The 16,991-nt window shown below is 44.2% G+C and overlaps 1 protein-coding gene across 4 annotated transcripts in view; it reads left to right on the forward strand.

The window, feature by feature from the left end:
• Nucleotides 1-16,991, forward strand: part of LOC126236488 (protein regulator of cytokinesis 1-like) — a 148,995-nt gene that overhangs the window by 19,769 nt on the left and 112,235 nt on the right. For all 4 annotated transcript variants that reach the window (XM_049945834.1, XM_049945839.1, XM_049945835.1 and 1 more), the window contains exon 2: nucleotides 15,179-15,299. In XM_049945834.1, the coding sequence (XP_049801791.1) occupies nucleotides 15,179-15,299 (121 nt within the window). The remainder of the gene's footprint in view (nucleotides 1-15,178; nucleotides 15,300-16,991) is intronic.

Genomic DNA, 16,991 nt, shown 5'->3' on the forward strand with positions numbered 1-16,991 from the left:
CCCCACTACCTAGTCTGCACTAAGACGGATGGAGACACATTCACCATCACAAAGCTGTTATTTTTTGGGGAAAATATCGAAGACAAGTTTGGCCAAGTGGAGTCCCTCAGTAACATGTAGTCAGGTTCCCTGTTGATCAAAACTATTTCTTCTGCCCAGTCTGCAGCTCTTTGTGCTTGTGATCATCTTGGTGACATACCAGTGTCCATTTCTGCTCACCAGTCTTTGGATATGTTTCAGGGAATCATTTTTCATAGGAACCTCGTCATTCAAATTGATGATGAACTCCAGTCCAATCTGGAACAATGGGGTGTTCATTTTGGTCGGTATGTCCAAAAAGGTCATAAGGACAACCACACCAGTACATCTACACTCTTCAAACCACAGTGAGGTGCATGGCAGAGGGTACACCCTGCTGTACCAGTTACTAGGGTTTCTTTCTATTCCATTAAGTGTTGAGCACAGGAGGAATGATAGTTTGAATGCCTCTGTGTGTGCAATAATTATTCTAGTCTTATTCTCATGATCACTATGTGAGTGATACGTAGGGGATTTTAGTATATTCCTAGAGTCACCATTTAAAGCAATTCTTGAAACTTCTTTAATCATCTTTCTCGGGGGAGTTATTTATAAGCGATCTTAGTTGTACCCTGTTTACACTTCCCCCAGTATTCTACCAATAAACTGAAGTGTACCACCTGCTTTGCCATGACTAAACATATGTGATCTCACCATTTCACACCCCTACAGAGTGTTACACCCAGGTATTTGTATGAGTTTGCAGATTCCAACAGTAACTCATTAGTATTGCAATCATAAGACACTAAGTTTTTTGTTTTGTGAAGTGCACAATTTTACATTTCTGTTTATTTAAAGCACGTTGCCAATCTTTGCACCCCCTTTGAAATCTTATCAAGATCATCATCAGGATTTCCTTCCAGCGAGCCGGGTAGGAACTTTGTGAACGATATGCCTCCATTGGTTTCTGTCCTGGTATAGCTTTTCCCTCTCAACTACATCCCATGTTACTCCTCTCCTCTTGAGATGTTCCTTAACATGGTCTGTCCATCTCTTTCTAGGCCACCCAATTTGTCTTCTTCCTGGTACTCCATTTCCAAATACTGGCATGGAGCTAGCATCTGGTGCATTCGCTTCACATGCCTGACTCACTTCAATTTCAAAGCACTCATTCTCTCCTCTGTAGTCAATATCACCTGCAGGTCTCTCCTTACATAATCATTCCCTACTCTCTCTCCTAGTTTTTTATAGAGTTGACCCAAGGAACTTCATTTCAAATGCTTATATTTGACTCTCTTCTCTCTTATTTATGACAGAGGTCTCTAGACTATACATCATGATTGGCAGAAGATAAGTTTTATACATGGTCTGTTTGGCTCTTTGAGGGACTTCCTTGTCCCAGATTAGATTTCGTACTTGGTGGAAGAAGCTAGGTCCTTTTGTTATTCTGTTTAAGACTTTCAGTTGGGAACCTCCAGCGCATGATATGATGCTACCCAGAAAATTGAAGTTTTCACACATTCAACGTTCTCCCCCTCCAGTATGATGTGACAAAGTGTGGGTGTCCTACTCATCTTCATTGCCACTGCCTTATTCCTACGTACAGTACTTGAATATTTTAAATTTTGTGTTCCAGTAATCTAGTCTCCTCTGAACCTCCATTTCCGTCTCTCCCCAAATGGCGATGTCATCAGCAAAAACAAAAGCGGTGAGATCTTAATTTTCCTCTTCCTTGATTTCTTTCATGATTGTGTCCATAAGTGTAATAAAGAGTAAAGGAGAGAGCAAACTGCCTTGCTGAACACCTCTTTCTCCTAAACCATTTTCATCTTCCATCTCCTACTTGTACACTGCTCTCACAACCATCGTACAGCATCTGGACTTTTTAAATTAATGAATCAGGAACATTATGTTTTCTCAAGCATTCCCATATTTTATCCCTTGGTACACTGTCATATGCTTTTTCCAAATCCACAAATACTACTATCAAGTCCTTTCCTTTTTCCCAATATTTCTCTGTTAACTGACTGAGGAAGAAAATGAGATCTATCGTTCCCCTATTACTTCTTTTACCCCTTGCTGTTGTTCCTCTAATTAGCAGTTTTTGGTTCACTTTGCTATCTGTTCTAGTTCTTGGGTGAATATTTCCCAACTCTTCTCCTTTTCTTCTTTCACAATTCTCTTTGCTTGGAGTTTCTTTTGTCAGTATTCTTTCTCCAGTGTCACCACCTTGTGTTCATCTTTTACTACCAGCCCCTGGTTCTGATTTCTTTTTCCAAAATCCATGTTTTTCTTTGCCAAATTGTTTTTTAATTGCATCTTTTACTCTATCGTTCCACTAACTGTTTGTCTTTCACTTTACCCTTTGTTTTGCCTCATATCTGCACAGCACAGTTAACTATTGATGTTTTAAATAGGTTCCACTCTTCCTCTACACTAACCTCTTTCAGTTTTTGGCAATTTTTGTGCTGCTAGATTTTGGAAACTTTTTCTTATTTTCTTCTTCTTTCAACTTCCACTCTTTAATTTTTGGCATTCTTTGTACAGCATTCAAACTTTCCGTGTTATTTATCTCAGCTACTAGTAACCTGTGGTCGCTATCCAAGTGCTCACTTGGTATGACTTCATTGTCCCGTACTTTTCCTCCAATTAATTTGTTCGTTAATATATAGTCTATGACTGTCTTAGATTTGCCATCCCTAGTAATCTTATGGTTATCTTGTTTCTTGAAGAATGTATTCTTCACTAAAATATTATTCATTATGCACAGATTTAGAATTTCTTTACCCTTAACATTTTGTCTTACGTATCCAAAAGGGCCCATCGCCGCCTCATATCCATTTCTATCCATGCCGATCTGAGCAATCGGATCCCCAATTATCATAATGTTATCTTTTCTTACTTGATCTTCCAGTTCTTCAGGGAATTTCATTTTTTCTTCCTCACTGCACACTTGCTGAGGTGCGTACACTTGGAGTATAATAAAACTATATTCTTTCCCAAGTTCACTTCTGCTCTAATTACCCTTTCACTTACAAAGTTCTCATCTGTAACTGGGTCAATGTCTTTGTGAAACACACAGCCCACACAATTTTTTTCCTCTTTATTGTGACCCTACCAGTATAATTTGTACCCACCTCTCAGCAATTTAGAGTTTTTTTCCTTCCACTTGGTCTCTTTCAATCCAAGGATATGAATCTTTCTCCTCTCCATGTCTACAATCTCTTTAGTCTTTCATGTCAAGGTTATTACATTTAATGTTTCCACTCTCAACTTGTTTCTGTTCTTGTTTAGTGTATCTTCTTGCATTCCTTGGTTTTTCTTCAGGCTGTGAAGATTTTGTGCAGATTGTTTCAGATAGTACTTCTTATAGATAACTGCATCATCTGCAAAAAGTTTGCTATTACTACTAATATTGCCTGCATGAACAGCAAGTGTCTCAACACACTTCCTTGGGGCACATCTGAAATTCCTTCTACATCTGACGATAACTCTCCATCCAAGATAATGTGCTGTGTCCTTCCTACCAAAAATTCCTCAATGTAGTCACAAATTTCACTTGATACCTCATATGGTCGTACTTTTGACAATAAATGTAGGTGCGGTACTGAGTCAAACGCTTTTCGGAAATCAAGAAACACTGCATCTACCTGGTTGCCTTGATCCAATGCTTTCGGTATGTCATGTGGATGAAGTGCGAGTTGGGTTTCACATTACCGATGTTTTCGAAATCCATGCTGGGTGACATTGAGGAACATTGAACATTCTGTTCAAGATAGCTCATTATGTTTGAGCTCAGAAAATGTTATAAGATTCTACAACAAATCAGTGTCAGAGATATTGGACAGTAGTTTCGCGGGTCACGTCTAGCACACTACTTCTAGACTGGTGTGACCTGTGCCTTCTTTGAAGAACTAGGCACGGTTTTCTGTTTGAGGGATCTAAGATTACTTTTAGTTAGAGGAGGGCTAACTCGCCGCAAATTCAGTATAGAATCAAAGACTGGGATTCCATTGGGCCCTGGAGCTTTGTTCAATTTTAACAGTTTCAGCTGTTGCTCATCACCACTGACACTGATACTTATTTTATTCATCTTTTCAGTTATATGAGGATTAAATTTGGAGAATTCAACTGGATTTTCTTTTGTAAAAGAACATTTGAAAATGAAGTGAAGCATTTCAACTTTTGCTTTGCTACTCTGTTTCTCATTCCCTAGGGTTTGGACACTAACTTTGGCCCCCCAGGGGGCTCACGGTTCTTTCGCGAGTATGTGTGTGGCGAGCGCAGGGCCCTGAGCTATTGCAGCCTTCCTTTCCAGGGCTGCATTTCCTTTCCCTTCCCCTCCTTTCCTCTCCTTGCTCCTTCTCCTTTGCCCTCTCCTCTCCCTCTTGGTGTCCTTGCTTATGTTGGCCCCACTATCCTCCTGGTTACGTTGGTTTTGCAATTTAGTTCTGTTGAGTAATCACCTCATCCTTTTGGAACTCCCTGGTCCCCCTCTGGGATTTGTCTCTATTACTAAATTTCTCTTCCGTAGTGTGAGCCATTTGGGGAAGAGCATCTTACCTGGTGTCTCCGACATGTGCCCTCCTAGTTCATTCCACCTTTTCTTTCACGTCGTTGTCTGATGCTAGGGTGCATAGCCAGCACGGTAGCCAGCCCTTGTGGTGTGGTCACTATGTACACTTTTGGTTGAGCCCCCTGAACACACAGGGATCACACTTCTGATACCTGAGCTGTGACCACCTCATTTAAGCCTAGGAGTGGTTGCTTGTCATCCTGGAGCATTAGAACTCCTGGCAATGGCCACTGTGCCAGACGGCCCTTGCTGTGGCTGGGTGGCGCCCGTGAGGAGAGCCCCACACCGGAGTGGGTGGTATCAGGGCGGACACTATGCAAATGAAACGCATACGGGTCCAGAACTCTGGCCATTCTTCTGCGGCTGTCTCTCTGCATGGAACTGATTCTTCTAGTGCTGCTTCTCCTGCCCCTTCAGCCTTTCCTTCCGTGGCTACCCCCTGGGAAGAGGGTCAGCCCCGTTGGCTAAGGGCGAAACCTTTGCCCCGCTATCTGGTTTGCACCAGGACTGATGAGGATACTTTCACCAATACCAAACCTTTATTCTTTGTGGAACACATTGAAGATAAGTTTGGCGAATTGGACTCTCTGAGCAAGATGCGGTTGGGTTCATTGTTGATCAAAACTGCTTCAGCTGCCCAGTCCATTACCCCCCCCCCCCTTCCCCACACCAGTCTTTAATTATGGCTCAAGGTGTGATTTTTCACAGGGACCTCATCCTTCAAACTGATGAGGAACTTAGGGACAATCTCAGACAGTGGGGTGTTCACTTTGTTCAGCGTGTTCAGAAGGGTCCGAAGGACAATCGCATTGATACTGGTGCCTTTGTCCTGGCCTTTGAAGGGGATACCCTCGCTGAGAAAGTAAAGATTATGGTTTATCGATGTGATGTGAAGCCATACATCCCACCTCCTATGAGGTGTTTTAAGTGCTTGTGTTTTGGACACGTCTTCCCGCTGGTCGCAGACCCTTCTCTGTGTGGATGTCCACTCCATGAGGGGAGTTCCTGTGTTCCCCCTCCTGTGTGTGTAACTTGTCATGGCAATCATTCTCCACGTTCACCAGATTGCCCAGTATATAAGAAAGAAAAGAAGATACAGGAGTATAAGTCCCTTGATCGTCTAACCTACACCGAGGCTCGTAAGAAGTATGCACATCTTCACCCCTTCCTTACCCCAGTCCCGGACCCCTTTCCTCCTCCCCTCCCCTGCGGCTCCCACACCTTCTCCTCCGGGCACTGCTCCCCGTCCCCAGCTGGAGAAGTGTCCCACTTCTTTGGCGTCTGCCGGACAAGGGTGTGCATCCCGGGATACCCCTTCCCGGCTCCTTTCAGGGCAAAGGTCTGCTGTCACGCGACGACCGCGGGAACGACGGTCTGTTGGCCCCCTAGGTCACCCAATCTCCTTCTGTTCCCGATCCTGCTGCAGCTGGCTCCTTTATGCCACACAGCCCTCCTCGATCTCAAACAGAAATGAAGAAGAAACGTTAAGTCCCGGGACAAGGAGCCTCTGGTGTCACCAGAGGTCCCATCCCCGGCTTCACAACCAGATTCTGCCCTGTTGTTTATGAATGTCGCCCCCTCCTTGTCGGTGACGGGTGGTGACCCGGCGGTATGACTGGCTTTAGCATGTTCATCCCCCATTTGAATCATCGTACTGTGGTTATCCAATGGAATTGTAACGGATATTACCGTCACCTTCCGGAACTGAAATCCCTTATTTCGTCTTACTCTGGAGCTTATGTGGTTCTACAGGAATCTCATTTTACTGATGATCACTCACTGACCCTCTGTGGGTTCCGTGTTTTTTGTAGAAATCAGGTTGCTCCCTGCAGGCTTCTGTTGGCGTTTGTATGTTGGTCCGTACAGACATTGCTAGCACACGGATTCCTCTTCAAACTACATTGGAAGCGGTTGCTGTTAGGGTCCACCTGGACTCTGAGGTCATGGTTTGCAATCTTTATATCCCTCCTGACAGTACTCTTCCACCTGCTGCCTTAACTGCCCTTCTTCAGCAACTTCCTCCCTTCCTCCTTCTCGGGAATTTTAATGCTCATCATCCCTTGAGGGGCAGTGCATTTCCATGTAGACGAGGTCTTCTCATAGACCAGTTTATTATAGACCATGACTTGTGCCTTCTTAATCATGGCTCCCCTACTCATTTCAGTGCCGGTCATGGTACCTCTTCTGCCATTGATCTTTCTTTTTCTTCTCCCTCCCTCCTTCCTTCATTACACTGGTCGCCACACGACAACTTTTGTGATAGTGACCATTTCCCGTTGATTCTCTCGCTCCCTTCCCACTCCCCGATGGACAGGTTACCTTGTTGGTCTATCCAACGCGCTGATTGGCATCTGTACACTGCACAGTCGTGTTTTCTCCCTGTTTGTCAGGTTGTATTGATGGCGTCCTACATGACATGTCTTACGCGATTGTTCGCGCTGCTAGTCTTGCTGTATCACGCTCATCTGGACCATTTCGCCACCGGCAAGTCCCGTGGTGGAGTACGGCCATTGCCATCGCCATCCGTGATCGCCGTCGATCTTCGCAACACCTTAAGAGGCACCCATCCGTTGCCAACCTTATTACCTTTAAACGCCTTCGCGCTAAAGCCTGTTATTTGATCAAACAGAGCAAATGGATGTGTTGGGAACACTTTGTTTCTTCCCTCAGTTCTACTGTCCCTATGTCACAGGTATGGGCTACACTTCTCTCTCTCTCTCTCTCTCTCTCTCTCTCTCTCTCTCTCCAGGGTTGCCATTGGCAGTCCACCCTCCCAGGCCTTCACCTCCCAGATGGATTTTGTACGGACCCGTTGATTCTTGCGGAACATCTTGCAACCCATTTTGCAATGGCATCAGCATCAGCCTCCTATCTGGCTGCTTTCCTTCACCAGAAACAGTGGGCTGAAGCTTCCGCCTTATGTTTTACCTCTTGTCAGTCAGAATCTTACAATGAACCTTTTACTGAATGGGAATTTCTTTCTGCCCTTTCTTCTTCTCCTGTTACGGCCCTTGCCCAGACTCCATTCATAACCAACTGCTTCAACATCTCAGTGCTCCACAACGGCAACATCTTCTCCGGGTTTTTAATTGTATTTGGCTACAGGGTGACTTCTCTTCTTAGTGGAGGGATAGCATCATGGTTCCTGTCCTTAAGCCTGGTAAGAACCACCTATTTGTTGAAAGCTATCGGCCAATTAGTCTGACAAATGTTGTTTGCAAGTTACTTGAACGGATGGTAGCCCTTTGGCTCAATTGGGTTCTCTAATCTCGGGATCTATTGTCCCCTTACCAGTGTGGCTTCAGAGAGGGACGGTGTACTTCTTTTCCTCATTGCTATAGATGGACTTGTGACCTCTGTCAGTCCTTTGGTCGCCTCTGCTCTGTATGTGGATGATTCCTGCATTTGGGTTACTTCCTCTTCGATGGCCTCTACAGAGCGGCAGCTCCAGGGAGATATACGGTGTCCCTCTGCGTGGACCCTCTCACACGGGTTTCAACTCTCTCCTTTAAAATCGTGGGTGGTCCACTTCTGTCGCCGTACTACAATCCACACTGATCCAGAGCTCTATCTTGATGCACAACGATTGCCTGTGGTCCCACAGTTTCGTTTCCTGGGTCTTCTTTTCGACAACATGCTCACTTGGCTGCCCCATATCAGACTTCTGAAGGTAGAATGTTTCCGTAAATTTAATGTTCTTCGCTTCCTTGCCCACACCTCTTGGGGTGCAGACCGCTCCGTCCTTCTACACCTTTATCGTGCTTTAGTTCTGTCTCGCTTGGACTATGGTTGTCAAGTTTATGGTTCAGCTGCTCCTTCCACACTTCACCTGCTGCATCCAGTCCACCATCGTGGTATCCGTTTGGCCTCCGGTGCCTTCCCTACTAGCCCTGTTGATAGTCTCCTGGTTGAAGCTGGGATCCCCCCCTTTCTGTTCAGCGGTCCCAGCTTCTGGTGTCTTATGCAATCGCTGTCCGTTCCTTTCCCACTCATCCTTCCTATTCTATCCTGTTCCAAGACCATGGACGTCACTCACCTGATTCCCGCCCTCGGGCGGGTTTACCGGTTAGGCTCCGCCTTGCGTCTTTCGCCGTGATTTTCAGCTTCCTCCTTTGTCCTGTCTTCCATGCTCCCTCCTCTCCACCCCCCGTTGGTTAGTTCCATGGCCCCAAATTCAGATGGATCTCTGCCGAGGTCTGAAAGATTCCATCCCCCCAGTGGTGTTCCGTTCCTTTTCCCGCCGAATTTTATGGGAGTTTCGGGATGCTGTCGTTTTTTACACCGATGGCTCTAAATCTGCTGATCATGTGGGATATGCCTTCACGTCCTCTGTTGGAACGGAAAATAATGTGCTGCCACCTACATGTGGGGTGTTTACTGCAGAATTGATGACAATTTCCCAGGCACTTACCTTTATTAAACAGTCCCAACACAACCGCGTTTTGTTATGTACGGACTCAATGAGTGGCCTTCTGGCTATTGACCGGTGCTTTTCGCGCCATCCCTTGGTCTCTGCCATCCATGACCATCTCGCTGATCTTCACCATGCTGCTTGTTCCGTTGACTTCCTTCGGGTTCCTGGCCTTGTGGGTATCCCAGGTAATGAGCTTGCTGATCGTTTGTCTGGGGGAACAGTCACTTACCCCCCCTCCCGTTTCCTCTAACCCCCTCTTGCAGCGGATTTACGGCTTCACATCAAATCCCACTTCACACAATCATGGCCAACTCTTGGGAGGCTACCTCCCTGTCTAATAAACTTCGTGCAATTAAGGTGACGCCAGGCCCGTGGCGTTCTTCCTTTCGCCTCTCCTGGAAGGACTTGACCACACTGTCGTCGTCTCTGCATTGGCCATACCAGGCTGACCTTTGGTTTTCTTTTGCGTGATGAGCCACCCCTACATTGTGGTTGTGGAGCCTTCGTCAGTAGCCCACAGTTTGGTTGAATGCCACGTTCTTTTGGCTCTGCGTATAAAGTACAGACTCCCCCACACTTTACCATTGATGTTGATTGATGTTTTCTGGGTGGTCGAACTGGTTCTCGGTTTCCTCTGGGAAAGTGGTTTTTATTCTGTTTTAAGGTTTTTAATCTCACTCCGGTGTTAGGGCAGGGTGGTGAGCCTTGGGATATCTCCCACTGTAAGCTGTGTTCGGAGATTCCCGACTCCCCTCCCTGGCCAAGATCCTCTTTTCATCCACTTTTACTCTGTTTTTATCACTTTTCAGGATTGGTTAGTCTCCTTTTCCCATACGCACTTCTGCATTCTAGCGGTTGCACGCTTTTAAGTCGTGGGTGGTCTTGCCTCTACTGCTTCAGAGGTGGGATATTTCGTGCCTCTTAGCATAGCGTTGGGGTCGCTCTCTTGCTGACTTACCTCATTCTGTTTTTACCATTGATGACATGGCTGCAATTTTACGTTTTTTAGCATTTTCCCCTTTCATCGTTCTAACTTTTCTGAGTTGTCGCACTATCTGAATGGACCACATTTGAAACAAGGGACTGATGACCTTGCTGTTTGGTTCCTTTAACCCCAAGCAAGCAAGCAACCAACCAACCAACTAACTTTGGTGACACTAACAGCCTTTACATATGACCAAATTTCTTTGCGTTTTATGAAATATCATTTGACAGTATTTTGCTATGATAGTCATTGAAGGCATCACACATTCTCTTTTGAGACTCAAACGCATCTCAATCGGCATTTGTCTATAGCTCTACACTTTGTTTTAGATGTATTATGCATTAGCCTCTGCTTCTTTATATATTCCCTCCCATTATGACCTTTCATATTGTGTACTTATCTATCTAGTGGATGGTCGACTACTCTGTTAAGCTGGAGCCATAGTTCCTCTACGTGCTCCTGCCCTGTACTGTATGATTCAGGTTCCTCATTGAGATATGACACTAATGATTTTTTTATCTAATTTACTGAACATTTATATTTTTCTGCTTGGTTCTGTTGTTCTTTGTACTTGAATTATCATTGTTGCCATAACCACCACATCATGGTCACTGAAAACGCTTTCGATGTGGACATCCTCAAAGAGGTCATATCTATTTGTTGCTGTTATATTCGATATCTTTTCATCATGAGTGAGTTCCTAACTATCTGTTCTAGGTAGTTTTCAGAGAAGGCTTTTAGTAATGTTTGACAGGATGTCTGAGGTCTCCACTGATAATTATCGTATGTTTGGAGAATTTACATACAAATGAACTGAGATTTTCTGTGAAGTTTTCAGTCGTATCAGGAGAAGAGTCTGGAGGGTGATAGAAGGAGCCAATTATCATTTAATGCCCACCCCTGATACTGAGTCTTGCCCAAATAGTCTCGCATGCAGCTTCAATTTCTTTCCCTGTGGATGTGTGTTTCTTTTCTACTGCGACAAATACACGACCTCCATTTCTCATTTGCCTATCCTTTCGATATTTTGCCCAAAAATACCACTGCTGTCAATTTCAGGTTTCAACCAGTTTTTCTGAACCCATTATTATGTGAGCTTCATTGCTTTTCAAGAGCGCTTCAAACTACGGCTCATTGTTGCGAATGCTTTGGCAATTATCCATTAGGATTTTAATACCCTCATCTGTGGGAGGCATTTCTTTCAGTCTTACACTGATACTTCTGGGTTTCTTGCAGCCATTGTTATCTGGATGGGATGGAGATACAGGTGCCTTTATTTTGGCACTTGAGGGGAAACACCCTCCTGAAGAACGTCAAGGTTGTGTGTTTTCGTTGTGATGTGAATCTGCACGTCCACCATCGATGAGGTGTTTCCAGAGCTTTTGTTTTGGGCACATGTCTTTACACTTTATGGCAGACCCTCTATGCGGTGAATGTGGACAGCCATTTCACGAGAGGAGCCCGTGTCCTACTACCCATGTTTGTTGTCACGACCGTCACTCTCCAAGCTCACCAGATTGCTTGATTTATAAAAAGGAAAAGAAGATGCACGAGTATGAGTCCGCTGATCATTTATCCTACACTGATGCTTATTAGAAAAATTACTCAATTCACCCTGTGTCTATGATATATAACTTTGCCCTGTTACATCCTTTCGCCCTCTGCCTTACCCCAGTCGTACTTCCATCTCCTCTCTGCCTCCTGTGCAGTTCACACACCCTCCCCCTACCCAGCTGGAGATGTCGCCTTCCTTCTTCAGCACCCCCTGTTGATGGGGTTCCCTCCCAGAATCCTTCCCCCCTGCATCTCCCAGGCCGAAGGCCTGTTGCCACAACAACAGTAGTCCGTGTGCTCCAGGGCTGCACGCGCTGTTTCAATTCTGGATCTTGCAGAAGCCTGCTTTCGCCCTGTGCGCTCTGCCCTTCTTGACCTATGAAAGAGGAGGAGGAGGAGGAGAAGAAACAACAAAAGTCTTAGGACAAGGCCCTTTCATGCCCCCGGAGGTGCCGTGTGGCGTGATTGGCTCCAGCCTATTCACCTCCCATTTGGATCCCCCAAGCCATGTTTCTTAGGTGGAACTGTAATGTATACTACTGTTAGCTCTTGGTGTTGCAATCCCATATTTTCTTTTACATGGTATCTTGTATCATTCTCCAGGAATCTCATTTTACTAATGCTCACCACCACCACCCCTTTTTGGGTCCGTGCTTTGTTGGAACTGGGTTGGTCCTTTGAGGGCTTCTGGTGGCTTTTGCACATTGGTCCGTATGGTCGTTGTTAGTACTTCTCCTTAGGGGATTTTAATGCTAGTCATCCTTTGTGGGGCAGTACTTTACTGTCTAGTCAGGGGCTCCTCATGGATCAATTTCTTGCAAACTATGATCTGTGTCTTTTTAATGATGGTTCCCTTATTCATTTTAGAGCCACATATAGCACTTTCTCTTCCATTGATGTATCACTCACCACACCACCCCTCTCCTTGTTTTTTCCTTACACTAGTCACAATACAATGGCCTCTGTGATAGTGACCACTTCCCATTTGGGTTTTTTCATTCTCTTCCCACCTCCCAGTGGCCGGGTTATCCCGCTGGTCTTTCCATTGTGCTGATTGGCCTCTCCATACCTCCCAGGTAGCTTTTAAACCTCCTTTGTGAAGTTGTATTTCTGAAGTAATTCATGATCAGTCCAGTAAGGAAAATTCCACTGTAAGCATTGTCGTTCGCCACTTGGTGGGCTCAGTTCACCACTGGCCAGTTCCATGGTTGAGCACAGCCATTGCCACTGTCATGTGTGAAGGTTGTCACGCCATTCAACATGTTAAGCAGAACCCGTCCTCCGCCGGTCTTATTACCTTTAAATATTTTCATGCCAAGGCTGTTAACGTAATAAAATGGAGCAAGTGGATATATTGGAAATGATTTGTCTCCTCCCTATTTTCTACTGTCCCTTCCCACCTGTGCTTTACCTCTAGTCAGGCGGAATCCTACAATGAATCTTTTACTGAATGGGAACTTCTTCTGGCTGTCTCATCTTCCCACGATTCAGCCCCTGGTCCTGTTTCCATCCAAAACTTTCTTCAACACCTCAAACCTCCACAACGATAATATCTCCTCCAACTATTTAACCGTATTTTGCTCAAAATCATTTTCGCCTCTCAGTGGAAAAACTACGTTGTGGTTCCTGTCCTTAAGCCTGGCAAGGATCTGTCTTCTCTTGATAGTTACTATTCAATCAGTCTGACCAAAGTCTCATGCAAGTTACTCGACTGATGGATGGTGGCTCGTCAGCTCTGTTGGGTCCTTTGAATCTCTGGCGCTTTTATATCCGTACCAGTGCAGCTTTTGGGACAATGTCAGTGATCATCTGATTCTATTGGAACCCACAGTTCAGCAGGTCTTTTCTCAATGCCGCCATCTTGTCACAGTTTTCTTTGATCTTTGTAAGGCCTACAACATGGCTTGGCGCCAGCCCATCCTACCTGCTCTCCGTGAGTGGGGTCTTTGGGGTGCCCTTCAGATGTTTATTCAACAGTTTCTGTCCCACTGTTTGTTCAGAGTTCGGGTTGCAACCGTTCTTGGCTCTCCACAGACCCAGGAGAATGGCACTCCTCAGGGGCCTGTATTAAGTGTCCTTCTTTTCCTCATCACTATTAATGGACATGTGGCCTCCGCCGGTCACCCCTTCTCTGTTTGTGGATGATTGCTGTATTTGCACTAGCTCCCATTCAGTGGCCTCCACAGAGTGATAGCTCCAGGGTGCCATTTGACATGCATCTGTTTGGACAAGGTTTTAGATTCTCTCATTTCTGTCGCCATTCTATGGTCCATCCTGATCTGGAGCTCTACCTCGACACCCAACACCTGACTGTGGTCCTCCCAGTTCCGTTTATTGGGTGTTCTTTTTAGCAACAAGCTTGCTTGCTTGCACCATACCCATATTCTGAAGGTTGGCTCTTTTCACAAATTCAGTGTCTTTCACTTCCTTGCCCACTTAGTTCCCCTCCTCAGATCAGCCAACCAACCGACTATTATTTTTTGGTGTCAATAATCAGCGCACAGAATACAACACTACAGAGTTAGACGTGATTCAAAACTTTGATATTAAGGAAGCATGTTTTGCATGGCATACACCCTGTTTTTGACCGAGCAAGCAAAATGGCTTAGTAAAAGAGGAATTTTGGTATCTGAATGTGTGTGTATTTGTGGAGGTGTTTTCACTTAACACTGAATTGCAGCTCCAGCTTTCCTTAGAATTATTCCAAAACTTTACACATGTCAATTGACTCACTTTTTGCCTGCTCCCCATTACAACTGAGGAGTAAATTTAAAAGCAATACATTGATTACTTATAACCAATATAATTTAATTTACACTATTATTAGCAAATGGAGAAATTCACATAAGTGATAGTTCCAGCAGCAGTCATATTTCAGGTAGTTCATAATATCTGCAGTGACATGTGATGCACTTAAAGGTTTTATTAAACTACATATAATGAATATAATGCTTACAAAATGCGATTAATGAAATGTCAAATATATTACAAATGGCCTGTCATATAGGCTGTCTGATAAAATCTGCTATATAGTTTGAGAACAGATAGTGTAGTCCCAACTAACCATTTTTATCTATCATCAAAAATCTTTAACATGACAGTGATATATCAGTCCTGTAATTACACTACCGGAAATGTAAACAATGGAAATGATCAGGCATTTTGTTTGTTTTGAATATTGATAGCAGAATAGATGGATATTCATTTATCTTTCTTCTCCTTCGCCCTTTGTAATGTTTATCTTTTATGTTCTAAAAGCATATTTGATGACTGTATTCTTCTATCGGCAATGTTACGTTGTCTTCACATATCTCCATTGCTCTTGCAACTGATGTCAACAACAGAAGTAGACAAGGTACCAGACCAAAGCTTTCTGTGCTGCTAGTGTCGATCCAGAGGATGCGAACTTCCTTCGCTCTGGTCTAAACCAGGCTAGGGCCACATACAGATCATAAGAGGTGCTCTTGTAATGTGGTGTGACAGTTGTCACAGATCTGAGTTTTAGTATTGAGTGATTTGTGAATGCATACTTGTGTGTAAATTCTAATTAGTTTATATCCTCGTATGAATGTTTTCGTAAACAGTATGTCTAATTTTTGGCAACAGATCAACGAAGCTATGAACTTTACAGGCTTGACTGTGCAGAACAACTCGAAGAACAGCTCCAGAAGTTACACCAAATATGGGATGAAATAGGTTATGGCGAGGAAGATAAAGTGTCCAGGGAAAAACAAGTAAAGAAACATCTTCTGGTGAGAAACTGTCTTAATTTCCTTTTAGATGAGTGTCTTTCGTGTCTGTCGACTACTTGTGTGTGTGTGTGTGTGTGTGTGTGTGTGTGTGTGTGTGTGTGTGTGTGTGTGTGTACTGCAGTACCCTTGGCATATTATTAAGTAACTAGCAAAGATTATATCTGATGAATGATCAAAGCAAATCATAGGGAATGTTTATGTCGAAGGTTGCGTTATGACTTCTCGACACACATTAATATTCATTTGCTCAAGAAAACACACACTCACACACATTGAACAATATTTATAAATCAGTACATAGCAGCTTTTTTTGCCCTTGTCCTTTGTATCTTGGTTTCTTTGTAGTTGTTAAATAAAACTCAAAATTATTTTTTACTTCAGTAGAGCTTAGTTATTGCAAAACCTAAAAACTATATATTTTTCGTATCTCTTGTGGGAGAACACTAAGGGGGAAAATATTAAGTATGTGAAAGATGTAACAAAATCAAATCAATCAATAGAATGAATATTAAGAAGACACAAAATCACATTGTAACAATGTGAATGATTGAGCTGAAAATTAGTTAACTTGTGATGTTAACAGGTGATACCACCATCCCTTATTTCAGAGATGCATATTCTTCACCTCCCTCCACATGTTTCAGAATTCAAAGCTCTGTGTAATCAAATGCTCATTGATGTCACTAACCCAGTCGTGACGTGCTTGGCAGCTGATCCATGCCAAAGGACAATAAGGTTGATAGTGGGACCTTCATCTTCGCCTCTGAAGGCGACCCATCGTCTGAAAAGGTCAATGTGATGATGTATCAATGTCTCCTTTCCATGTCGTGTTCCAAATGCATAAGATTTGGGCTTGTATTCATATTGTAGCATCAGTACCATTTGTAGAGATTGTGGACAAAAAGAAGTTGCACACAAACCTTCTTGTAGTCATCATATCCCCCCCTCCCCTCCTCCTCCTCCTCCTCCTCCTCAACTGTTCAGCTGTGGAGAGCACCATTGTCCCTGTTCATGGACTGCACAGTCTTCCAAAAAGAAAAGAAAATCCAAGAACGCAAGACTCTTGACCAACTCATATATCAAGAGACCAAGAAGAAATATGATGATTTTGTATTCTACAGGTCTGACGATGTATGCTACGGCTATGCCATCATCCTCTCTACTGATTGCCTGTACCAGTCACCCTTTGTGATTGGACCCTTGAGACTAATCAACTACACCATTTCCCCTGATGGTTGGAGTTCCTCCTCCTATTGCTTTGGGAGTGTCAGCTCCTTACCTGCCTGGGAAGTCAGTACCAAACCCCCACCCCCAACCAGAGAAGCAACACCCTCCTCCAGCATCTCTTAGCAGGAAAGGCTCCCTCGGGATGCTCCGTGCCCAGGAATCTGCTTATCTCCAACTAGATGTCAGCCACTGGCTGAAAGAGCCACAGGTTGTGGATTGTAGGGCTTTGCATTCCTCCTCTGTCCCATAAACTGAGGCAAACAAGGCCTTGCAGGATACTGAAAGCATGTTCTTCTAGTGGAAATACAGTAATTCTTTCTGCCACATGGCTGAGCTATGACATCTCTTATGTTGTTCCTCCGCTTTTCGCATTGCCCTACAGGAAACTTAGTTCCCAGCAATATGGATTCATATCTTCTGTGGCTGTCAAGGCTATTTTAAGAATCTTGGTGACAGTGAAAGGGC

Source organism: Schistocerca nitens, chromosome 2, assembly GCF_023898315.1.
Source record: "Schistocerca nitens isolate TAMUIC-IGC-003100 chromosome 2, iqSchNite1.1, whole genome shotgun sequence".
Lineage (NCBI taxonomy): Eukaryota > Metazoa > Arthropoda > Insecta > Orthoptera > Acrididae > Schistocerca > Schistocerca nitens.